The sequence below is a fragment of the Geotrypetes seraphini genome, chromosome 1, assembly GCF_902459505.1.
Source record: "Geotrypetes seraphini chromosome 1, aGeoSer1.1, whole genome shotgun sequence".
NCBI lineage: Eukaryota > Metazoa > Chordata > Amphibia > Gymnophiona > Dermophiidae > Geotrypetes > Geotrypetes seraphini.
Genome location: NC_047084.1, coordinates 453,579,884 through 453,605,826, shown reverse-complemented (window position 1 = coordinate 453,605,826; position 25,943 = coordinate 453,579,884). Strand labels below are relative to the sequence as shown.

The window sequence follows — 25,943 nt, the reverse complement described above, 5'->3', positions numbered from 1 at the left end:
TGCTCGTTTGGAGAGGAGCAGGAGGGAGGTGGGGCAGTGCTGCTCTTGAGTGCGTGGAAGTTCAGAACTGCTGCGAGGGGTTGTGAAAAGAGGTGTGCAGCCGCGCACCCTTACAGGGAACACTGAGTGGAAGACAAGGAAAAGCCAGATATTTGTCAGCAGAAGAGATGAATGAGGAGGCATGGAGAACACCATCCCAATGAAGGCTGGGGGAGAGAGTTTATTGCTTACGTGACCGCAGGCCTTGCAGTGGTGTCTGCGCTTAGTGATGGAGTGGAATGGCTCTTGGCATCTCATGCACATGGTCACTTCTTTCTCCCGGATGGGGGTTGGAGCTCGCTTACCCAGATCTGTGTTCTGGAAAAGGGAAGCAAGACGATACACTTAAGGCATGAAAACAGCAGCAAAGAGCAATATTTTGGATATTACAAGGCTGATGCTGCAGGGAACATTATATGGATCAGAGGATAGATGGACAAAAGCAAAATAAATACATAGTCCCACAGAAATGTTAAATCAGACACAGACAAGGTTGGCAGCTTTTGGGAGATGGCAAAGGGAAGCTGCAATCAGGGAAAAACAATTGGTCATGAAAACCATGCAAACCATCTGTATATTTCTTCACCCGCAGGAAAGAGGGGGTGAGTAATTTCCAAACAGCTTTTCGGAAATTTGCCCTCATAATTTTTGTCTATGTGCAAGGAGGTGAGGGGTCTGAAAGAGAACCGAGAAATGCACAAAGCTAAAAGTTTGCCTAAAATGCACCAAGCACCAGCCTTATATATGGTGTTGGCTGTCCTCAACACTGGGAGACAGTCCACAAACCCATGCATGTTTAAGAGCAAGAGCATTCCATATGACCCCCTTAAAGCTGTAGTTGCCAATGCAAACACAGTAACATTTGAATGCCAGTGTGTAGAAGTGTCCCTACTCCTCACCTCCTTTTCGGTTCATAGTCAGTCGCGCACGAGACACCAGCGCGCCGACAATCGAGCGCTGACAATTCGGCACAAGAAAGAAATGCATCACGGGAAAATTTAGTTTTAAAGAGCTCCGAAGCAGGGTGCGAGTAGGGAACCCCCCCACTTTACTGTATAGTGTTCGCGCTGCTGTTGGGGGGGGGTTGGAACCCTCCATTATAGAGAAAACAGAACTTTTCCAATTTTTTTCGGGAAAAGTTCAGTTTTCTCTATAATGTGGGGGGGTTGCACCCCCCACACCCCCAACGGTAGCGCAAACACTATGCAGTAAAGTGGGGGGGGGGGTTCCCTCCACCCCCCATCTGAACTCTTTAAAACTAAGTTTTCCTGTGGCGCGCTTCTTTTCTTGCGCCGAATTGTCAGTGCTTGATTGTCAGCGCGCTGGTGTCTGGCGTGCAATTATCCCGTCACCTCCTTTTCTCTACCCTCTACCCCACAACCATACAGTCACTTTCAAGTTCTGTTCTTGCCTACCCTATTCTCTTATTACCTCCTACTGTTCCCAGTAGTGCTGCCCGATTCAAGGAAAAAAATTTTTTGATTTGATTCAGCCTACTGAATTGGTTTTTTGATTCAATTCGACTTTCCTGCCCAATTGAGTGCTTTTTTCAAACATCCTGGTGGGTTTATTTTATAGCCTCTTCACCCCCTTTACCTTCTCCTAACCACACTGGCGCTGTGGTTTAAATAAAATAAACAAAAAGGACTTTTCCTCTCTCTGTTAAATCCTAGCTCACATTTGCGGTCTAACACCAGCTCTGGCAGGATACATGTTTCAAATCTGACATATTGTAATCACAAAAGGGAAAATATAATTTGTTTTTCTACCTTTTGTTGTCTGGTCATTCAAATCTTGTTGGTCCCAGGCTCTGGTTGTCTTCTAATAATTTCTTGCCAGGGTCTCCTTCTTTCTTCTTTCTCTGTTCTAACCTTCCATCTGCCATCTCTGTCCTCCCCTTCCATTTCCCTTCCCTCCCCCAGAGGTCTGGCATCTTTCTTTTTTTTCATCTCCATCCACAGATCCATCTTTTCTTAACTACCCTTTCATCCAGCATCTCTCTCTCCTTACCAACCACCCCAGGGTCCACCATCTCTCCCTTTCGTTTCCCAACTACCCTCCTATCCAGTATCTCTACCCCCCTCTCCACACCATCCATTGTGTCCAACTTCTCTCCCTTTCTGTTCCTTCCCTCCCTAAATCCCATTGTCCATCATCTCTCTTCCTCTCCTCTATTTTCAGACCCATTATTTCTTCCCCCCTCCCCAAAGTCTGGCATATGCACGTCTCTTTGAACTCCCCCTTCCCTCCCTCCCTCCGTGCACTTCTACACCAGGGCCCCCCTCCTCTGGTCTGTCCCCCCATCTAAGGCCTACATCCCCTCCGAAGACCTGCCTGCTTGCCCCCCCCCTTTGAAGGCCTGCATCCCCCCCCAGAAGGCCTGCCTGCCTGTCCCCCCCCTTTGAGGGCCTGCCTCCCCCCGAAGGCCTGCCTGTTCCTCCCTTTGAAGGCCTGCATCCCCCCCCAAAGGCCTGCCTGCCTGTCCCTCCGCTTTGAAGGTCTGCATCTCCCCTGAAGGCCTGTACCCTCCCTCCCCCGGAAGGCCGCATCCCCACCCCCCGAAAGGACTACACCTCCTCCTTGCGTCTTCCCCACTGGCCTCCTGAATCAATCTTCTTAACTTCAGCAGCCTGCAATAAGATCGCTGGCGCTAGTGATCTTTGCAAGCTGCTGAATGGCTTCGGAGCATCTTCTCTCTGCCGCGGTCCCGCCCCTTCTCTGACGTCAGAGAAGGGGCGGGACCGCAGCAGAGAGAAGACGCTCCGAAGCCGTTCAGCAGTTTGCAAAGATTGCTAGCACCAGCGATCTTATTGCAGGCTGCTGAAGTTAAGAAGATTGATTTGGGAGGCCAGTGGGGAAGACGGAGAGCACAGCAACGGAAGGCCAGCGGGTAAGCCACTTCCTGACTGACCCTCCCCACTTGCCCTCTAAAGCAGGAGCGTCAGGCCAGCAAAAGGCAGCGCTGCCGCTCCTGCTTTAGAGGGCAAGTGGGGAGGGTCAGTCAATGAATCGGGAGGCCGATTTTTTGGCAGGGTAAATCGATTCGAATCGATTCACCCAAAATGAATAGGTGAATCGATTCAAATTGTGAATCAGGCAGCACTAGTTCCCAGGTCCTCTCCCTTTTCTCCACAATTTCCAGCTCTTCCTTCCTGACTTATCTCAGAGGGCTGTAGCCACAGTGGTAGCCTCATCAAGGAATAAAAATTGAGCCTGAAGTGCCCCCTCTCACACAGTCTTCCTTACTAAGAGGACACAGGCAGGATGAAGATAAATGTGGGGGGAGAGTTCTGTGGCGTGCACTACTAGACTCACGCTGATTTCCTTTTTGGTAAACCATCTTCCAAAGATGCCCGTCAGCCCTAATCAGCTGATTTTAGGCAGGCTGGGATAGGGATCTTGCTAGGGCTTTGGGATTGAGAACATTCCGGAAAAAGCTGAAAGTGTGTGCTAGAATCCTGGTTATGGGCCTCTACCATGACCCCCTGAAGTACAGCACGCATAAACAAAAAAACTAGCCCTTCTCATATACACACGTCCCTCTCCCCACCCTCTTTATAGGCATCCTCTCAGATGCACCCATAGATGCCCGCAATGGAAACTACAGAAAAAAGCCTCAGACACACCGGAGAGCTCGGTGGGGTTTGGTCTTCCTCCCTGTGTGATGAGTTTATTAGTCGGCAGGTCTCCAGGGTCTGCTCATGCCTGGTGATGGTGGCTTGGATTGCCTGGGGAGGGGAAGAGAAACCATTAATGGCAGAGTTAAGAAAGCTAGAAGTTAGAGAATGACACGGGGACAAATTTGTCCCTGTCCCCACAGGAACTCAATTTCCCCATGAGTTTTATCGCTGTCCCTGTCCTTGCCCCAAATCTGTAAGCTCTGCCTTAACCACACAAGCCTCAGACACTTATGATTTTAAAGTGTTTGAGGCTTGTGCAGATGAGGATGAAGCTTGCAGGAATGGGGCAGGGACAGGAAAAAAACTTGCGGGGATGGGACAATGAGTTCCTGTGAGGACAGGGGGAAAAAAAAGTCCCTGTGTCATTCTCTAATAGAAGTAGAGGCAGTGGCTCCCTGTGTCAACAGCACTATACCTGAATCCAATCCTTCTTCTCCTCTTCTGTCCTGCAGAGAATGAGAAAAAAAAACATACATTATCTCTGCAACATAGGTGCAATACCAGCTAAGCCCCACAAAGTTATTGCAGGGGGGTGCACTGGGTATATCCCTGCTTGTGTCCATGGGATGAAGTAAGAGAGGGACTACTTACCTGGCTTGCAACTCCAGTGAGCGCTGCTTCCCACGTACTAGGAAGGTCCTAGGTAGGTTCAGACTGCTGCTGCTGTCCTTCAGCTGTGGACCAAATGAGGAAAGCAGTTAACACCATGCAGCACCAAAGAGCCATTCCTCACCCTTCTATCTAGCCTTGGGGACTACAACTCCCAAGATGCATTAGAGGAAATAGGGGTAAAGCTGGAAGCTGCCCAGTCTCATAAGAACCTAAGTTTGGATGCACCGAATAAGGCTAAATGTCTAGCCAGCCCAGAGTTCTGTCTGAGGGTGCAAATGACAGAAGCTCAGAGCCAGTACACAGGGAAAAGGGCAAGTGTAGAGAGATCCATCCTCTGTCACACCCTCACCCTCTGTCCAGCAGTCATAATTAAGGGGTGTACTGAAGCTGGGGAGATATTCCTGACCAGCATATAAACCAGCAAGTGGGGAAGTTTAATAAGACTCGATAAGAGGTTTTTACCACAGTCTGGAGCGCTAAATGCAGCGACACTCATAGGAATTCTATGAGTGCCGGAGCATATAGCTCCCCGGGCCACAGTAAAAGCCTCTATTGCGGCTTAGTAAAAGAGGGTTTTAGTAAATTAAAAAAAACTGCCCACAAAATGCCACAAATAGTGTTACAAAGGATGAAACAGACACCATGCACTCTTTGAGGCTGGAGGGAGGGAGATTTGTGGCTGTAAGGGGGGCCAGACCCACGCTGTAGGCCAGTCAGACCCAGGGGGCAGGGAAGATGGACCAAAAGACCTGGTGGTGGGGGGGAGGAAGAGACATGGATACTAGCTAGTCCTGCAGGGTGAAGGGCAGGGGAGATGGATAGATGCTGGACCCATAAGTGTGTGTGTGGGAGGGGGAGAGAAAGTGACCCAGAAAGAAGGGAAGAACAGATGCTGAACCTACAAGTGGAGGTGGAGGAATGATAGAGTGAGGTGGGGAAGGGAGACAAAACTATTTTTACAGTAACTCTCAAGCAACCAGAAACTAGTTATCTGGCATCCCCCAAGGGTGCTGGATAACTGAGAGTTTACTGTATTTCTTCATGGATATGCTAAACCTGCTCTGTTAGGGGAACTACGGAACAGTGCATGAAGCTGTCATATACACAGCAATAACTATTTTTGCTATACCTTTCCTGTCACATCTTTCCTCAGTTGTTTCCCCAAAAATGAAGTATTCTTAGCATTTTGAGAGTTTCCCCTTATATGCATCTACCCCTGGAACTTCTGTCTGTGTCCTCTTCATATTATACCTTCCTTCAGGAATACTACATCCTTTAGGAGGCTAAGATGACTAGACCCAGACACACCAGGTATTTGTGTAACGACACGACATTTTTTGTTTCCTCAATAACCTCTGATGTTCTAGTCATGTTCCTTCTGGCCCCCCAAGCAACAGAACCGGTCCTGAGAACCCCACCCCTCTCCCTCCCTCTCCCAAAGCAGTAGCAGCAGCAGCCAGTGAGCAGAGGAAGCGCAGTAAACAGGCTGTCCTGAGTTCTCTTCCTGCATCTTCTGCAGTAAATGGCAGTGCAGGTTTAAGAAAAAACTCACCTCCATGCCATCCACATCAATGCGAGCACGCACGCTGAATTTCTGACCAATCAAGCGCAACTTTGGCACGCAGTACAAGAGCCGGTCATTAAACTGCAAGAAGAGATTGCAATGCTGAACCTCTGCCTCCATTATATTGTGTCCATATAGTATTTGCATGTGTAGGGGGTATGAGGAATGTCAAGTTTCCCAAGCAACACATTCCCTTAATACTAAGATCACCCCCCTCCCCTGCCAAAAATACTAGATTCCTTCTCACACTGGATAAATTCTCTCATGCTGCCCTGGGTGCTCTCTCTCTTTCTAAAAGATGGCAGGTTAAGACCAAAGTGGCACATTCAGACTACCCAGTACCTATTTGACCTCTTGAATAGATGCACATACAAATTCCCACATGGAACACAAACACACCACCCCATTGTCCCATGTCCCTCTCTCAGTATACTAAAATTGTGTATATGGTGCTCCCTTTCAAGGTTTATTAGTATTTGATCAAAATCGCTTAACAAGTGTTTCTAAGCAAAATACACCAATAAAAATATAAGAACATAAAGAATCATACAGCTTAAAAAAACTAATCTCAATAAAAACACTAAAACAAAATGGGTACGTATACTAATTGGTACGTAAGGAAAGGGGGGGTAGAACTACAATTTGTTTATAGAAAAGAGAAAGATAACAAATATGAAAGGTACAGTAGGGATGGGGATTGAAAGAATGTAAAAGAGAGGAATTGCAATAGCATGTTGGGGGAGCTACAAGTCAAAAGCATCTTTAAATAAAAAGCTTTTCAAAGAACTTTTAAAACATGTAAGGTTTTCTTCTTCTCTAAGATATAATGTAATAGTGTTCCAAAGCCTAGGCACATTCACAGAAAAAATATCTAGTCTTCGAGTTCCTATTATTTTCAGTGATGGAACTGTTAACAGTTTTTGATTCATAGACCGAAGAGTTCGAGGGGTAGTATATGGAATGTGGAGTGCATTTACTTACTAAGATCAGATATCTGTCCTGGGTCATCCCACTCTTGGCAGACAATTTGAGAATGTGTCCTTCCTTGATGAGTTCATTAGTGGGGCTCACAATGTCTTCCTCCCCTCCCAGGAGCTCATAGACCTTAAGCAGTTTGTGCATCCTCTCCTGCAAATAGAAAAGAAAGAGATAAAATTTTTTTTTGGGGGGGGGGAAATAGTGGAAGACCAAAAAAAGTTTTAAAAAAAGGGAAACTCTGGAGTCAAACAAGTTTATTACAATAAAAAATGAACAAAAATGAAAAAGCCATCAGGTCTACATAAACTTCTTTGAAGGCTTTAACAGAGAAAATATTTATACTGATAATTTCCTTTTGAGGATTATTTCACCTCAACAGCAGACACTGTAAGATTAGGTTCTTACCTGGATAATCTTCTTTCTGTTAATACATACAGGAGTCTGTACGTTATGTGATCAATCCATGCTCGCAAACTGTTTGTAGAAGGGTATCAATCACATCTTTCAGCTCCTCCTCCTTCACCAGTATAGTGCCCTTGTCAGTTTGTACCAAAGCAATTGATCTCCACTATAACAAAAAGAGAGAGAAGGAGGAGCGCAGTGATATACATTTCTGTTCTGCTCTGTAACTCATGAAAAAAGAATAATTAGCATGAACTTGCAATATAGATGTATCCATGAACTAACCCGCTGTGTGCAGCTAGGAGCTCTAAAGCTCAACAAATTCAGTACTTTATTAGTAATTTATTCAGACATGTTCTTCCAACTGACATGAGATGAACTCCAGCTCCGGACTTTAGAGTTTTCGAGTCAGAATAATAATAACTTTATTCTTTTATACCGCCATAACCAAAAGTTCTAGGCGGTTTACACTAAAAAGATCTGGACAATCAGCGAAATACAATAATACAGTAAAAAAATACAAATATTTGTAAAATAGAATTTCAATAATAAAACTCTTATTAAGTAATAAACTTATCGAACAAAGTAGTCTTAATTAATTTCCGAAAACAGCAATAGGATAACATAGCTTGCTAAATACATTTACCTAACCAAGATTGTTGCCTACCAGCTTAAAATGCTAGGGTCCTATCTAAAAAGATCCTATATCTACACCCATTAATTTTTGGATAAGCAAATAATTAGAAGTTTCTAGTTTCCCTTGAAGGTCTATGCAACACAAAATGAGAAAAAAGGTAAGCTGGAGACAATCCTGATATCAGCTTAAAGGTAACTGATGAAGTAAACGATAATATGGACTAATATGGTCGTTCTTTTTTAAACCAAAAATCAATCGAACAGCTGTATTCTGAATTATCCTTAATTTCCTTAGAATTTTTTTGGGTGCTCCTAAATAGATGATGTTACAATAGTCTAAAATAGATAAAACTAATGCCTGCATCAAGGGCCTAATTCTCTAAAAGTGCGTCCCGATTTTAGGCAGCTGTAGGCGTCCTACAGCTGTCTAATCAGCCAATCGGGATGCACGTTTAAAAAAAAAAAATGCTCCCCAGGCAGGCCGCCTATATTGAAGGCGAGGTCCGCAAGACACCTAGGCCCTGATTCTGTATAGGACGCCCGGGAGAGGCGTCCTATTCAGAATCGGCCTAAACTAAACCCCAATTCTGTAACCGGCGTCCATGTTACAGATGCGGGTTAGAGAATTGGGTTAGATTAGACACGGCCCGCTACACTTATCGCGGCAAGGGATCTCTCTGCCGCTATAAGTATAGTGGGCCGTGGCCCCCTGACCGATCGCTGGCAGGAGGGTGCCCAAACCCTCCTGCCTGAAGACGCACACCCCTCCCCGTCACTACCGACCGCCCCCCCCCATTAGCGATCTCCCCCCCCCAACAATATCGGTCGCTGGCAGGAGGGTGCCCAATCCCTCCTGCCCGAAGACGCACCCCCCCGGTGCTAACAACCCCCACTCCACCAAACCTGTTCTTACAGATGGGTCTTGCACATTGAGCAAGCAGGCACGCCTCGTCGAAATGAGGCGGGCCCGCCCCTTCCTGGCCCATCCCGCCGAAGCCTAAGACCTGATTGGCCCAGGCTCTAGAAGCCTGGACCAATCAGGCCTTAGGCATAGCGGGTCCGCCCATCCCTACTAAGTCTAAGGTCTGATCCAATCAGGCCTTAGATTAAGTGGGGAGGGGCGGACCCGCTATGCCTAAGGCCTGATTGGTCCAGGCTTCTAGAGCCTGGGCCAATCAGGCCTTAGGCTTCGGCGGGATGGGCCGGGAAGGGGCGGGCCCGCCTCATTTCGACGAGGCGTGCCTGCTTGCTCGACGTGCAAGACCCATCTGTAAGAACAGGTTTGATGGAGTGGGGGTTGTTAGCGCCGGGGGGGGGGGTGCGTCTTTGGGCAGGAGGGATTGGGCACCCTCCTGCCAGCGACCGATATTGTCGGGGGGGGGGGGGGGGAGATCGGTAATGGCGGGGGGGGGCGGTCGGTAGTGTCGGGAGGGTGCGTCTTCGGGCAGGAAGGATTGGGCACCCTCCTCCCAGCGATCGGACAGGCCGCGGCCCGCTATACTTATAGTGGCAGAGAGATCCCTTGCCGCGATAAGTATAGCGGCCGCGTCTACTTACAATGTAGACCAACATTTTGCTGGCCTACATTTTAAGCTTCTCATCTACTAGGGAGACGCGTAGGGCCGCCTAGGTTCAGCCTAAGGCCCGCCTAAGGCCCTTAGACGAGCTTAGGCATCTTGCGGGTCTCCCTAGGCTCCCGGAGGTGCCTTCAGGCCTGCCTGGGGAGCATTTTTTTTTAAAAAACATGCATCCCGATTGGCTGATTAGACAGCTGTAGGACGCCTACAGCTGCCTAAAATCGGGACGCACTTTTAGAGAATCAGGCCCCAATAGTCTGAACAATAAAGAATCAAAATATTTTTTTATGGTTCTTAATTTCAACAATGTAAAAAATCATTTTTGTACCACTAAGTTCATGTGTTCTGCTAGTGTTAAATGTCGGTCTAGTGCAGGGTCTCAAAGTCCCTTCTTGAGGGCCGCAATTCAGTCGGGTTTTCAGGATTTCCCCAATGAATATGCATGAGATCTATGTGCATGCACTGCTGTCAATGCATATTCATTGTGGAAATCCTGAAAACCCAACTGGATTGTGGCCCTCAAGGAGGGACTTTGAGATCCCTGGTCTAGAATTTTGATAGATTTAATAATCGGGTAGTCATGACCATTAAGATGAAGCAATGAGTTTGTTACTTTGTCGTTGGGACTAGCCAAGAAAGTTTGGTCTTTTCCGTATTGAGTTTCAGTTTGAAATTAATTGTCCACTGTTCTATCTGAGTCATAATAGAAGATATCTGGTTTAAAATTTCAGTGGTAAAATTATTTAGAGGGATTAAATTAGACATGTCAACTGTATATATATAAAATTTTACATGTAATAAATGTCCTAAAGGGGAAATGTAGATGTTGAATAAGGTAGGCAATAGCGGAGAACTTTGGGGCACACCAGATGGATTGCTCAATGAATGAGAATAGTTACCGTCACAAATCACTGGGTAAGATCTTTTCTTCAGAAAATCTTGAAACCAGTTCCAGATCCTTCCTGAAAGTCCTATTATGTCTAAACTCAACAATATTTAATGATCTACTAGATCAAAGGCACTACTAAAATCTAGCTGAAGAATTAAGGCACTAGTGCCTTTGCTAAATAGACCATGAAGATAATCAAGCATTGAAGTTAAGACGGTCTCCGTACTATATCCTCTTCTAAATCCCGACCATACAGACTCCTGTGTGTATTAACAGAAAGAAGATTATCCAAGTAAGAGCCTAATCTTTCATTCTGTTACATAAACAGAGGAGTCTGTACATTAGGTGACGTACCAAAGCAGTATCAGACATTTAGCAAAGAACAGATGAGCTGCAAAACCGAGGACCCAAAAGCAGCGTCCCCTTGAAACACCACTTCGACTCTGTAGAACCTTGTAAAGGTTTTGGAGAGTAGACCAAGTAGCTGATCTACTGATCTCCTTGGGAGGAACTGCCCGAGACTCCGCATGAGCTTTGAGAGAAATAAGTGGCTGTTTGCCACAGTCAATGTACGTCAACAAAATCACCATGCAAATCCATCTGCAATAGAAGCTTTGGATGCTGGTCTGCTTGTTCTGTACTGATTGGTTAGAACAAAAAGATGGGCGGAAAGTTGAGAATCATTGGTCCTTTCCAGGTAGTGGAGTAAAACTCTTTGCACATCCAGTCTCTGCAAGATCTTATCTTGCTTAGTCAAAATTGTAGGCTGAAAAGCAGGCAATCAAACCTCTTGGTTGACATGGAAGGCTGACACAACCTTCAGTAGAAAGGAGGGTACTGTATGCAATGAAACTCCAGCCTCTGTGATCCTGAGGAAAGGCTCTCTGCAGGAAAGAGCCTGCAATTCCAAGATCCGTCTTGCTGAGACAATAGCCACCAGAAAGGCCTTCTTCACTGTGAAATCCAGAAGGGATGCCTCTTGGAGAGGCTTATATGGAGGCTTAGAAAGGTCCTTCAAGATGATGATAATATTTCAGGATGGAAAAGTCTGACACAATGGAGAAAGCAATATGAGTGCCCTTTTAAAAAATCAGGTCACATCTGGATGTGATGTCAGTGATAGCTTCCCCCCTCAAGTTTGGAAGCACGAGAGATCTGCCAAAAAAACCTTGAGAGATGCCACTGCTAGGCCTTTTTCTAGACCAGCTTGCAGAAATGCCAGGATCACAGGCAAACAAAACCAATGAGCTGTTACTCAGAGCAACTGCAGTACTATGCAGGCAAGATGGGCAACTCTGAATTGAGAGGTGATTCCTGTATAGTAACAGCTCATTGAAGCAATACTACATGGTTTTGTTTGCACTTACACTGCAACAGAAATTGATTGAATTGTGAGTTTGGTGAGGAGCAACACTGGTTATTGCCCTCTGAGAAAGATCTGTTCTTGTTTGTGGGGCGTTGGAAGTTGTATATCTCTAACAAGTGCTGGTTAATGGATTATACCATCTAAGATAAGTGTTACTTCTTTTTAGACTGATCTCTATGACTAGTGTTTTTGTTTTTTGATTTGTTCTATTATATATATTTCAGTTGAATGCTAATTCATAAAAGCACTTCAGTTTAATATCAATTTATAAAGCACACACTTGCAGATGTAGGTTTTACATATTAAAAAAACATAAAAAAGTGAGGGAAGTAGGATGGGCCAGTCATAGGTGATTAAAACTTGGAGTCAGAATGTGGACCTGAAATAATATAAAGATTATAGGTCCTATGAACTGATTACCCTCAGTTATGATACGCCTATCTCTTTACTGAAAATAAATTTATTTTTTGAAACAAAGACAGTGCTTATAGTGACTTTATATGCAAATTTATAATATTGAGGGTAGAAACATTAAAACTTGCCTGTGTCAGGCACTTTATAGATTTCCAAAAAACATTTACGGAGACATCCACGCTGAACCTTATTTTGTTCTCTATTATATCTTGTTATGGGTTGGATGTTTATATAATTAGGAAGTCCTCTTCTTTCCTTTTATCTTTGGACAGAGGATCACAGGAATTAGCGCCTCAAAAGGTTCTACCTGATCTTTGCCACACCAGAATTGGAAAGCTTTACAGGTCTTAGTGTAAGCTGCAAACATCAATGGCTTTTTTTGCCCGAAGAGTCAAAATGACTCCTTCCAAATAACCCTTATAAGTAAGGCTGTGCGCTCAAGACCATAGTTCTCCGGTGACGGGCCAAAAATGCGCGAGACAAATGCGTGCCGACAAACGAGCGCCGACAATTCAGCACAAGCCTTCAGCGCGCCGCAGGAAAACCTTCTTTTAAAGGGCTCCTACGGGGGTGTGGGGGGGGAACCCCCCCCCACTCTACTTAACAGGGATCGCGCTGTCTCGCGCTGCTGTGTTGGGGATGTGTAACCCCCCATATTATACTGAAAACGTAACTTTTTCTCTAAAAAATAGGCAAAAAGTTAAGTTTCCAGTATAATGTGGGGTTACAACCCCCAAGCCCCCCCAACGTCAGTGCAATCCCTATTAAGTAAAGTGGGGGGTTCCCCATCAACACCCCCCATCGGAGCCCTTTAAAAGAAAGTTTTCCTGCAGTGCACTGAAGTCTTGCGCTGAATTGTCAGCACTCATTTGTCGGCGTGCATTTGTCTTGCACGCTTAAGACTATGAACCAGTTCTCTGGGTTCTCCAGGGGAATTGGCCCCTGACTGATGAGCCTTGTGTGCACTGATAATTTGATGCATCTGTCTTGTTGGAGATGCATTAGATCCACATACCAATCTGAAGCTACCAGGATCACAAGTCCCAGGTGATTTGCCCTCAGCTGGTGAAGGGGTGGTCTATGTAATAGATACTCTTTCACATCATCAGTCATGAGCAAGGTTTCAGTGTATGCTGTTTCAGCCCGCAGGATTCTCTGGATCAGGCAATGGGCGATTCGGCCTCCAAAGCCACTCTGAGCTCTTGAGCGCACAGGAAAGCAGCCAAGTTCTGGGACAATAAAGGCATGGAGTTTGACCTCCACTCATCCCAGTCTTGTTCCATTTGGTCACTTAGGCTGGAAGCCAGCTTTCTCTGTGATGGAGATGCCTCCAGAAAAGGGATCTATCACTGGCTCACTGCTAGCATGCCCTCAGGTAGCACAGTGCATCCCAGACCTATCAAATAAGCTTTCCACAGGAGATTCACAAACTCTGGGGTATATCCTTGAGCAGGTGGCCCCATAGACACCTGTAGGTCCTCAGATTGGCTTCTCTTGGGCACCGTACCGTCCACGCACTTGCGTTTTGTGGCTTCGCTGTTTGAAGTCTCCAGGAGGGATTTTCTCCCTACCACTCAGACCCTCTAAAGTTCCCCAGCCCTAGAAGACTCAAGAGGAGACTAAATCCAAAGCTCTTGACCCTTTCTTGTGTGCCTCATGGCACGCAGAACATGGATGCACCTCAGCTGACCATCCAGCGTAAATCCGGCATGATATAGAGGCAGAACAGAATTTCATCCCAGTAGATCTGAGCCAAATTGAGGGGTTCTGAGGCAGATGGAGGCTTTAAAATAAAAGATCATTTAAATTTCAAAATGGCCACCGCCAGTGAATTTGTAACAAAAATGGTCATGCGAGCTCCCCTGAAGGTAAAAAAATTCAGGGAAAGGGGTTTTGGAGGAGGGGGACCCTAGCTTTGGTCCCCCAAACCCCTAAAATTAACATTTTGCAGACCTCCATGATTTTCCCCAGAGGGAATAATGGGCTGTACTCAGTGTTCTTTGCTGATGCCTGCCTGTGTAGGCTTTGCTGCAGCCTGACTGAATGGGAGGACTTACTGTTTCAAATCTTTGTAAGAAATATTCCACAACTGGAGATCTTCGGGTTGGTAGTCAGATAAATGCCAACTAAAGACTCCACCCCTAGAGACCTTTATGGCGCAATGGAGGGAGATCAAAATGCAGACGCTTCCCCAAAACCCAAAGGGATTCACACAGGGACCCCACAGCCTGCGCTCAAGCCTCTGATAATCAGAAAGCAAGCCAGCTCCCAGGGGAACAGACCCCATTCCTCGAAGTAATACAAAGCAGGCTGGCTCAAACAGGTACACCTAGGGGTTGCCCTGTGAGTTTCAGCCCGCCTTGTGGAGTCTGTGTCCTCACCTAGTCAAAGCAGCCCCAAAAATGGGCACCTCTTGGCAACAAAGCCTCCTGAAATGGAATATCCAAAAATAATAAAAAGCAAACAGATCACAACTTCTCAGTTTGTGTGCAGAAGGAAAAACTGGAGAGGGCACTATACGCCACTGGTGAAGTAGGAGGAGCTGAAAGATGTGATTGACACCCTTCTGCAAACAGTTTGTGAGCAGGATTTAATCACCTAACGTGCAGACCCCTGTGTTTATGTAACAGAATTGTGTTTAGAAAAAAAAATATTCAAGTGGAGAAAGCATTAATTTATTTTATATATATATATATTTCTCAAACATATACAAATACTTAAAAAAATTGTTTAAAAATATATTTTAAAATTATGTAGCTGTGCTCAGAGCACAATCATAATTTATTTTTTAATATATATTTAAACAAAAGATTTTTTGAAGAATCTTTAAATGTTTGGAAAATATATCAAATTCATATTTTCTCCACTTGCATATTTTTGACTATTAATATATAGGGCCCCTTTTACAAAGCCGTGGTAGTGATTCTCATGCAACAAATGCAATGCAGCCCATTCAATTCCAATGGGCTGCATCATATTTGCCACGTCAGGATTTGCTATTGCCACTTTGTAAAAGGGGCCCTTAGTTTTCTAGCAAATGAATTTTTATTTGGCACCCCAATTTTTGGGTTGCTTGTGTTTAAAACCATTCAGACTTTTCTAGCTCCTGATACAGGCATTTGAGCTGAAATATGGCAGTGCTGAGTCCTTTTTCTGAACTCCTACTGGTTTTGGGGTGTTTTTTTGTGGGGTTTTTTTTGTGGGGGTAGATTTGTTTTATATAGACCTGGCAGCTTATTTTATTACTGTATTTTTTATTATAATATAATAAAACTTTTACGCCAATGTTTCCATGTTCTGCCTTTTAAACTTGATTCTCCCCTACTTCCTCTTCTGTATTTTTTCATAGGGACTCTTCTCCTTTTGGGAGTTTTTTCACATTATTGCATAACCTATTAGCAACAGAACATGGCCTGCATTCCATCCATCACTTTACACCTGCAGGATCCCTGCACATACCAAAATGACTTTATACTCTATATTGCACAGGGACAGTGCTGGGAAGAGCAGAGCAGTTCCACTGAAGCATCACCAGAAAGCCTCATCCCTTAACTGCAGGTGCCCTCCTAAATCCCTACCACTGCAACTCCATCGCCCTCACACATCTTACCATCTTGCGTATGGCTGCATTGGAATGTTCTGCTGCTGTTGCAATCAGCTGCAAGGACTCTGTATAGCAGAAAAGAAGGAAATGTTAGTTCCTGGGATCACCATGCCACCAGAGTCTTCCCACGCCAGACCGGATTTTAACATTACATTCCCAATGCATGCTAGGCCTTTTGTCCTCTTGACCTGCAGCCTTGGAACAGATACCCAGTGCCACGTCAGGACACAAACAAGTCGGTGCCAGGAGAGAATGTACAAAGGTCAAACGAGCCCCCTCTCTAGGACAGAGATTCAGCTATATTGCATCATTCCTTTTCCTCCCTATCCCCCTTTAGTGGAAAGGTTCTCACTCTCGGCATCTCCGCGGTCAGGTGAATCCTGAGGCAGGTTCAGCAGATAGTCCTTCAGCAGCAGCTCATAGCGTGGGATCCTCTGTACTGGCTCCAGCATATGGTGCTGCAGGGTCAGGCTCCCACAGGCCTCCTCCCTCTGAAAACACAGCCATATACACACTGAGGCAATGGTCAAGACTGTACAGCTCCTGGTGGCAGCAATTTCCTCCCACCCCCATCTCTCTTTTCCTCCCTCCTCACCTGCACATCATGCACAATAACCTTGAATTGAGATGATCTTTCCAGCCAGGTGTTAACCAGCTCCATAGCCCTGTCAAAGTTCTTCACATATTCTCCATACATCTTCAGAAAGGGAGCCAGCTTCTGCAGGATGTCCCCGATGCGGGGGTTACTGTCCCTACAAACATGGAAGAACAGCAATATCAACACCTGCTGGAGGAGAGCCCCTCCCAGTAAAGTGTGTGTGGGGAGGGGTGGGGGAGAGATCTTCCTCCATACAGTCACACTTTACAAGCTTATTCCTGATTTCACCCATGTCCATGAGTTCTTGGTCCTCAGAGGTGCATTCATGCATCCATCCCCATTCCTGATCATTCCTCAGGAAACATTCATCTATTCACTACCACTATTCCACAGGGAAGCATCCATCCATCCATCCATCCACCCACCCACTGCCGCTCCTGAGCTCTTATCCTTGAGAACATCTGCTAACCCCACATCAGAAATTCTTATGCTCAAAATAAGCAACACTGGCTGCTATATTCCTGGTTTGGTAAGAAAGCTTCAAGTATGATGCAGTTTTGGCATAGTATATCCTGCAATACCCCAGGAGTCCCTGTTCCTGGGCTACACACACATACTTGATTCAACAGAACTGATTAAACCTCAGGGCTGGACAGGCTAGAGTTACCATGTGTTTCCAGAAAAAGGAGGACGGATTGAGACATATGAGTTTACATCCATTGCTTTCAGATGTTTTTATCCATCTTCCTTACTTCCATTGCTTTCTCTTTTTTTCTGGAGCCATATTGTAACCCTAGAATATGCAGAACAAACTGAGTCTCTAGGACTGTCAGAGCAGGAATCAGGTGGCTACGAGTTTCTTTTGTTCCCCTTCTCTTTCCCCATCATTTCATTATACAGTTGTAATCACTGCTGTTTCTACCACAGCACCAGACTGCAGGACGAATGGATAGGTAGCAAAGGAAACTGGGGAGAAGGAGGGCTGTTTTCTTACACAGCAGTTGATTGCTGGAAGGAGTCTGATATGTACTTAACACAGAATGTAAATGATAGCTTCAGACACAAAATGGTAGCCAAGTGTGGTTCAACCAGCAGCAAACTGATCTGTACTCCATATGCTCGATACACTGCAGGCACAGAGTCAAGAAAGCAGCGGCCACAGATGCCACATACACACAGGCTTTAGCTCTGGAATATACCTGTGCCAACAAATCTTCTGGCTTTCCTCATCCAATCCAGTCAATATGACACCAGGGAAAATTGCACAAGTCCTAGGTGGGTCCCTCTATGCCCTGCAAGGCACTTTCAATCTCAAAAGTTTTTCATAGATTGGCAAGCAAAAGCCAGGCCTATTTTTATTGGTATGTGCTGAGCACCCAATCCCTCCCCTCCACAGCAAAACCTTGACTGCCCTGTGTTGTCCTGGAGAAAGAGATGGAATGTTTCTACCTCTTGTTAATAACTGGAGAGCTGAGTTCATGTCTCTGCTCAGGTTTCTTCTTCTATCGGAAACCTATAAAATATGCAGCTCTACAAAAATTACCCCAAACCCAACGGATCCGTCCTGTGCTCCCTTCCACTCCCCTCACCAATCCTTTAGGTTAGGTGCTCCCTCCCTCCACTTCCCTCTCACCATTCCTGCATGCGCCTCTCCAGCTCAGGCAGCAGAAACTGCTTATGGAAGCAGTAGATGGAGCAGATGTTGGAAAAGATTCCCATCACCACCTCCACAGGGAAGGAGCTTTTATTACGGGCTTCCTCCATCAATCGAGCACAGAACACCTGCAGAGAGTGAAAGGACAAGGCTGAAAAGAAAGAAGTGTGTGCATAAACACGCAGAACTCTCTCTTTCACACACACACAAGATATGACCTTCGCAATTACAGGCACAGGGAGAATTCTATAACTGTGTCTTCATGCCATGTGCTGAGCTCCAGTTCTACAATGGCATTTTGGCACCAAGACTCTGTTATAGACTACGAACATAAGTCAACATCAATGCATCTTCTTTCAATACAATACAATTTTTATTTGTATACTGCCAATATCTCCATGAAGTTCACAGCGGTTTACATAAGTAATTATGGTGATACAAATTAAAAACTAGTGTTACAATATTTAGGAATTATTGGTAACAAATTCATGAAATAGATTGATCTTTAAGTCTTTTTTGAAACATTTAAGATTAGATTGCTAGTTAATATTTGTTGATAATGCTTTTCACGGTTTTTCTGCTCGATATGCCCATGTGGAGTTAAAAGTTCTATGACTGGATACCAAAAAGTATGCCTGATGTGGATTGGAATGACTTCAATATGCCTGATGTGGATTGGAACAATATTTCTGCTACGACCAGCGGCAGCAGGAAGCATTAACCTCTATAAAGGGAGCGAGATTCAGACAAATAGTATTAGAGCCTACTAGGGATCGGACGATACTAGACCTAATACTCACCAACGGAGAAAGTGTCAGAGAGGTCTCGGTAGGCGATAAGTTGGCCTCCAGTGACCACAACATGATATGATTCAACCTCAGGAAAGGTTTCACTAAGTCAAGCACATCAACCAAGATCCTCAACTTTAAGGGCACAAACTTCGAAAGCATGGGAGATTTCGTCCATCGGGCACTGCAAAACCATGCCGAAACAGATAATGTAGAGGTAATGTGGTCAACTCTGAAATCAACCTTACACGAAGCAACCAACCGCTACGTCAAATCAGTAAGTAAACGGCGAAGAAACAATAGACCACAGTGGTTCTCTGCGAAGATCTCAGACCTCATAAAAAAGAAGAAAAGAGCGTTCATCCTCTACAAACAATCAGGGAAGCGAGAATCCAAGGAAGACTATCTGGCAAAGTCAAAAGCGGTCAAAACGGCAGTCAGAGAGGCCAAACTCCGAATGGAAGAGAACCTTGCGAAGAACATCAAGAAGGGCGATAAATCCTTCTTCCGGTATATTAGTGACAGAAAAAGAAACACAGATGGGATAGTACACCTTAGGAAACCCGACGGGAACTATGTAGAATCGGACTCTGACAAAGCCAAACTTTTAAATGAATACTTCTGCTCGGTCTTCAACACTGGGATCCGGCCCTCAGCTGCCGACGAGGGAAAACTCGGAAGACCCGTTTCAAAATTTCGAGTTTACGCCCAGCAGTGTCTACGAGGAGCTATCAAGACTCAAGGTGAACAAAGCTATGGGACCGGACAAACTACACCCCAGGGAGTTGAGTGACGTCCTGGCGGAACCGTTATCTGTGCTCTTCAATCTTTCCCTAAGTACAGGAAGAGTCCCGTTGGATTGGAAAATGGCTAACGTCATTCCATTCCACAAAAAGGGATGCAGGACGGAGGCTGAGAATTATAGACCGGTGAATCTCACATCGATAGTGAGTAAACTTATGGAAACACTAATCAAACGCCAATTGGATACGATCCTGAACGAGGAGAATCTATGAGATCCCCATCAACATGGTTTTACGAAGGGAAGGTCCTGCCAATCAAATCTGATCAGCTTCTTTGACTGGGTAACAAGAAAGCTGGATATAGGGGAGTCCCTGGACGTCGTGTACTTGGACTTCAGCGAAGCGTTTGATAGCGTCCTATACCGCAGGTTATTGAGCAAGATGGGTTCGATGGGACTGGGTGAAACATTAACTGCATGGGTTAGGGACTGGCTTAGAGGTAGACTTCAGAAGGTAATGGTAAACGGTACCTTCTCCGATACGACGGAGGTGATCAGCGGAGTGCCGCAGGGCTCGGTCTTGGGCTCGATCCTATTTAATATCTTCATAAGAGACTTGGCTGAGGGGCTTCGAGGTAAAATTACATTATTCGCCAATGACGCCAAACTATGCAATATAGTAGGCAACTGCACAACAGATGATAGCACAGTGCCCGACAAAAGCTCAATGCTCGACAGTATGACGCAGGACTTACTCCTGCTGGAGCATTGGTCAAAGACTTGGCAACTAAGTTTCAATGCCAAAAAATGCAAGGTCATGCACCTTGGCGACAAAAATCCATGCAGGACTTACACCCTAAATGGTGAGATCCTAGCAAGGACTGTAGCAGAACGTGATTTGGGGGTGATCATTAGCGAAGACATGAAGACTGCCAATCAAGTGGAGAAAGCTTCATCCAGGGCTAGACAAATCATGGGCTGTATCCGTAGAAGTTTCGTCAGCCGTAAGCCCGAATAATGCCGTTGTACAGATCCATGGTGAGACCCCATCTGGAATACTGTGTACAATTCTGGAGGCCGCATTATCAAAAAGATGTGCGGAGAGTTGAGTCGGTTCAGCGAATGGCCACCAGGATGGTCTCAGGTCTCAAGGATCTCCCGTATGAGGAACGACTGGGTAAGTTGCAGCTGTACTCACTCGAGGAACGCAGAGAGAGGGGAGACATGATTGAGACGTTTAAATATGTCACAGGCCATATCGAGGTGGAAGAGGATCTCTTTTTCCTTAAAGGACCCACGGCAACAAGAGGGCATCCGTTGAAAATCAGGGGTGGGAAATTTCATGGCGACACCAGAAAATATTTCTTCACCGAAAGGGTGGTTGATCGCTGGAATAATCTTCCACAACAGACTAACGAATGGCTACGAGAATGGTGCATAGAAATGAACTTTGGATTCCTAAACCACGGCGAGACGCTCCAAGGACTACAAGGACCAGACGGACTCCACCTAACTAGAAGAGGTAGAAACGTATTTGGACATCGACTGGCCCGCCTGCTCCAGAGGCTTTAAACTAGGTAAGTTGGGGGAGGGTACATACTTATATCCCAGAGAAGTAAGAAACCACCCTGAGGAGACAAGTCGCACCCACACTACCGAGTCTAAGGTAGGTACCAATGATATCCACAATAATTCAGGGAGTATTATCAATGATAATTTAGGAGCCACACCACCTAATAAGGGAATATCTTCACAAATATGGAGGGCTATGTATGTTAATGCACACAGCTTGGGCAATAAAATTCTAGAATTGGAGACTGAGATAACAAACGCCGATCTTGACGTGATAGCGATATCCGAAACCTGGTTCACGGAATCGCATGGATGGGATATGGTTATACCAGGGTACAACCTACTTCGTTGCGACCGAGAGGGTAAATTGGGAGGAGGTGTAGCGCTGTACACTAAGGAAAGCATCAAAGCTACCAGAATCACAGATGTTAGATACACCGGGGAATCCCTCTGGGTGAACCTGGCCAGAGGGAATGAAAAATGCCTATACCTTGGAGTGATATACAGTCCTCCCAGGCAACAGGAGGACAAAGACATGGAATTAATCGAGGACATAGAGAACATCACACTGCGCGGGGACACAGTAATGCTAGGAGACTTCAACATGCCCGATGCAGATTGGAACACACTTTCCGCGATTACGGGTAGCAGCAAAAGAATACTAACCTCCATAAAGGGTGCATGTCTCAAGCAATTGGTATTGGAGCCCACCAGGGACCAGGCGATACTAGACCTAGTGCTCACAAACGGAGATAGCGTCACGGAAGTCTCAGTAGGTGATACACTGGCCTCCAGCGTCCATAATATAGTATGGCTCAACCTCAAGAGAGGTTTCCCTAAGACAAACACTGCAACAAGGGTTCTCAACTTTAGAAGCACAGACTTCAACCGCATGGGAGATTTTGTACACCAGGAGCTACATAAACAAGCAAAATCTGATAATGTGGAGGATATGCGGTCATCTCTGAAGTCCATCCTACACGAAGCAACAAACTGATACATAAAGACAGCAAGTAAATGCAGGAGAAACAAAAAACCCCAATGGTTCAGTAAAGAAATTTCAGACCTAGTTAAGCAGAAAAAAGACGCATATATCACCTACAAACATTTAGGAAAACAGGGGGCGAAGGAGGACTATCTAGACAGATCTAAAGCTGTCAAAAAAGAAGTCAGATAGGCCAAACTCCGAATGGAGGAATAGCTAGCACGGAAAATTAAGAAGGGGGATAAATCTTTCGTTAGCTATATTAGTGACAGGAAAAGGAACAAAGATGGGATAGAAAGTCTGAAGCAATCGGACGGTAACTTTGCGGAATCAGATTCTGACAAGGCAGAACTACTAAACGAATACTTCTGTTCAGTGTTCACCCATGAAGCACCGGGAGCTGGTCCACAGTTTCAGACGGGAGATAACCAGAAAGACCCGTTTCAAGATTTCGAATTTACGCCCAGTAACGTCCACAACGAACATCAAGACTCAAAGTAAACAAAGCCATGGGGCCGGACAACCTACACCCCAGGGTGCTCAGGGAGTTAAGTGAAGTCCTGGCAGAACCATTATCTGTTCTTTTCAATCTTTCTCTTCGCACAGGAAGAGTCCCCTTGGACTGGAAAACCGCCAACGTAATCCTACTCCACAAAAAGGGCTGCAGGACAGAGACAGCAAACTACAGACCAGTGAGTCTCACGTCTATAGTGTGTAAACTCATGGAAACACTGATCAAACGGAATCTTGACACAATCCTAGACGAAGAAAACCTATGTGATCCACAACAACATGGGTTCACCCAGGGTAGATCATGCCAATTTAATCTGATTAGCTTTTTTGACTGGGTTACTAGACAACTGGACGCCGGAGAGTCACTGGACGTGGCATATTTGGACTTCAGTAAAGCATTTGATAGCGTCCCTCACCGAAGGTTTTGAACAAGCTGAAATCGATGGGATTAAGAGACACCCTAACTACATGGGTTGGGGATTGGCTGAACGGTAGACTTCAGAGGGTGGTGGTGAACGGTACCCCATCCGAAGCGTCGGACGTGATCAGTGGAGTGCCGCAGGGCTCAGTCCTGGGCCCGATTCTATTTAACTTATTCATAAGAGATATGACGCAAGGACTTAAAGGAAGGGTCTCACTGTTTGCCGACGACGCAAAACTTTGCAACATAGTAGGCAAAAGCTTATTACCTGATAATATGACACACGACCTACTGCTGTTAGAAAGATGGTCAGCTACTTGGCAGCTAGGCTTCAATGCTAAAAAATGCAAGATAATGCACCTGGGTAAGAGAAACCTGCGTAGAACTTATGTACTAAATGGGGAGACCTTGGTTAGGACCACGGCGGAACGCGATCTAGGGGTGATCATTAGTGAGGACATGAAGGCTGCCAATCAAGTGGAGAAGGCCTCCTCCAGGGCAAGACAAATGATGGGGTGTATCCGCAGAGGTTTTGTCAGCAGGAGACCTGAAGTCATGATGCTGTTGTACAGATCCATGGTGCGGCCTCACTTGAAGTACTGTGTTCAATTTTGGAGACCACACTACCGAAAGGACGTGCTGAGGATCGAGTCGGTTCAGCGAACGGCCACCAGGATGGTCTTGGGGCTCAAGGATCTCACGTACGAAGAAAGACTAAAAAAATTGCGACTATACTCACTTGAGGAAAGAAGAGAACGGGGAGACATGATTGAAACGTACAAGTACATCACGGGACGTATAGAGTCGGAGGATGATATCTTCTGGCTCATGGGACCCTCGACCACCAGAGGGCATCCACTGAAAATCAGGGGAGGAAAGTTTCATGGCGACTCCAGGAAGTACTTCTTCACAGAAAGAGTGGTGGATCATTGGAACAGACTCCCACTGCAGGTGATTGAGGCCAGTAGCGTGGCGGATTTTAAGAGAAAATGGGATACTCACGTGGGATCTTTAAGGGAGTGAATTCAGGGGGGGGGATACTTGGAATGGGCAGACTTGGTGGGCTATAGCCCTTTTCTGCCACTTTTTTCTATGTTTCTAACAGGTAGTTGAGGCCAGCAGCGTGCCAGATTTTAAGAAAAGATGGGATTGGCATGTGAGATCTCTTCATGGAGGTAGTTAGGGGGTGGGTCATTAGTGTGGGCAGACTAGATGGGCCGTGGACCTTTTCTGCCGTCATGTTCTATGTTTCTATCATTGTTTCTTAGGTTCAAAGATAGATTATTAGAAAATTTAACGAGATGTGGCATATAATCAGGAGGGACTAGGATGTTTTGGTGAGGGGCTGCAGAAGGAATTGGGCACTTCTCCTGTTGCGGACATTCGGGGGGGGGTGGAGGGGGCGGCTTCAGGGCAGGAGGAACTGGGCAACCCACATCTAAAAGGTCTTGTTCTGGGCATTTGGGGCTTGGACAAATTTTTTGGTCAAGAATGTGGTATAAAAGATAGATGTAGTGGCGGTCTGGGTTTTGGACATACTTTTCGAGATTGGACATTTTGCTGCTGCTGCTGACTTTGAGCAACTAACGCCATATGTGCAAACTGGACTTAGATGTTTCTTTTGATTATGCCTCTCTAGGTGTTCAATCCAACCCACAGTCTGGGTATTGCAGAAATCCACAACTTTTCTGAGCACATGCTCCACCCTCCTTATCCTGAGAGCTTGTAAACAAATCCAGTTAAGTCCCAAAGCCAAGCAACACACCTAAACAAATCCATGACAAGGGGTACAGAGAAGAATCTCCATCAACAGAAGTAATTCATGAACTGATTTGCTTTGCAAAATATTAACAAGTGATAAACAGGCACAAAGGCAACTCAGAAAACATTGAGAACAATGTAGTACTAACCTGCTGTGTGTAGCAAGAACCCCAAGAAAGGCCTTCGGGGGGGGTCACGTGATGCTGCCTGCTTGAGCGGTCGCACGCCGGAGAGCTCCTGCCTCACCCTTGATAAAACCGGCCAAACTACCGACTCCTTCGTGTCCCCGCGGCAGAAACGAGCGGGCGGGACAGGGACTGACACCCCGCTTTTCTATTTGTTACTTTTTTGCTCATCGGGAGTGACTGCGGCGGCGGGGGGGTCCCGTGGTGTTACCAGCTTGGACGGCCGCGTGGCGGTGAACTTTGGCCTCATCCCCGCTAGCCTCGGCGCTCCTGCCGAAGATTTTAAGACCCCACGGCAGAAACGAGCAGGCGGAACGGGGACTGACACTCCGCCTCTCTATCCCTGGTCCTTGGGGGCGACTGCGGCGTCGAGAGGGTCACGTGGTGCTGCCTGCCTGGAAGGCCGCGTGGCGGACACACCCGGCCTCACCCCCGCTAAGCCCGGCACACATATTAATTATATTGAGTCCCCGCGGCAGAAACGAGCAGGTAGGAAGGGGATCTCCACCCAGTTTTGTGCTCATCTTCGGGGGAGAAAGCAGAGGCGGGGGGGGGGCCACGTGGTGCTGCCTGCCTGGGTGGTCGCGCGCCGGAGAGCTCTCACCGTACCCCCGCTCACAGTGACGGGCACTACAGGCCTTTCAGCGTCCCCAAGGCAGAACCGAGCAGGGGGGCCGGGGACCAACAGACTGCTTTTTCCCTTCCTGGTCCACGGGAGCGACTGTTGCGGCACGGGGCATGCCCATAAAAGCGACGAAAGGCGCCCGGGACAGATCCTCTCTTACCCCCTCCAAGATGGCGGCGGAGCAGGCCACGTTCACTATCCCCGCTGGCGACTGGATCACAGACATCACGCGGTCGGTCACGGCGGCGCTGGCAGATAAACTGAATAAAATTCAATCAGCGGTGGATGAAATGCACGAGAAATTCGATTCCCACAGCCAACGCCTAACAGAGGTAGAG

The 25,943-nt window shown here is 46.2% G+C and overlaps 1 protein-coding gene across 2 annotated transcripts in view; it reads right to left on the bottom strand.

Moving 5' to 3' along the window:
• Positions 1–25,943, bottom strand: part of FGD1 (FYVE, RhoGEF and PH domain containing 1) — a 96,943-nt gene that overhangs the window by 3,503 nt on the left and 67,497 nt on the right. For both annotated transcript variants that reach the window (XM_033921699.1, XM_033921709.1), the window contains exons 6-15: positions 17,993–18,141; positions 16,357–16,513; positions 16,114–16,252; positions 15,768–15,826; positions 6,877–7,023; positions 5,884–5,976; positions 4,311–4,393; positions 4,135–4,165; positions 3,666–3,767; positions 232–357 (exon numbers count right to left, since the gene is read on the bottom strand). In XM_033921699.1, coding sequence (XP_033777590.1) covers positions 232–357; positions 3,666–3,767; positions 4,135–4,165; positions 4,311–4,393; positions 5,884–5,976; positions 6,877–7,023; positions 15,768–15,826; positions 16,114–16,252; positions 16,357–16,513; positions 17,993–18,141 — 1,086 coding nt within the window. The remainder of the gene's footprint in view (positions 1–231; positions 358–3,665; positions 3,768–4,134; positions 4,166–4,310; positions 4,394–5,883; positions 5,977–6,876; positions 7,024–15,767; positions 15,827–16,113; positions 16,253–16,356; positions 16,514–17,992; positions 18,142–25,943) is intronic.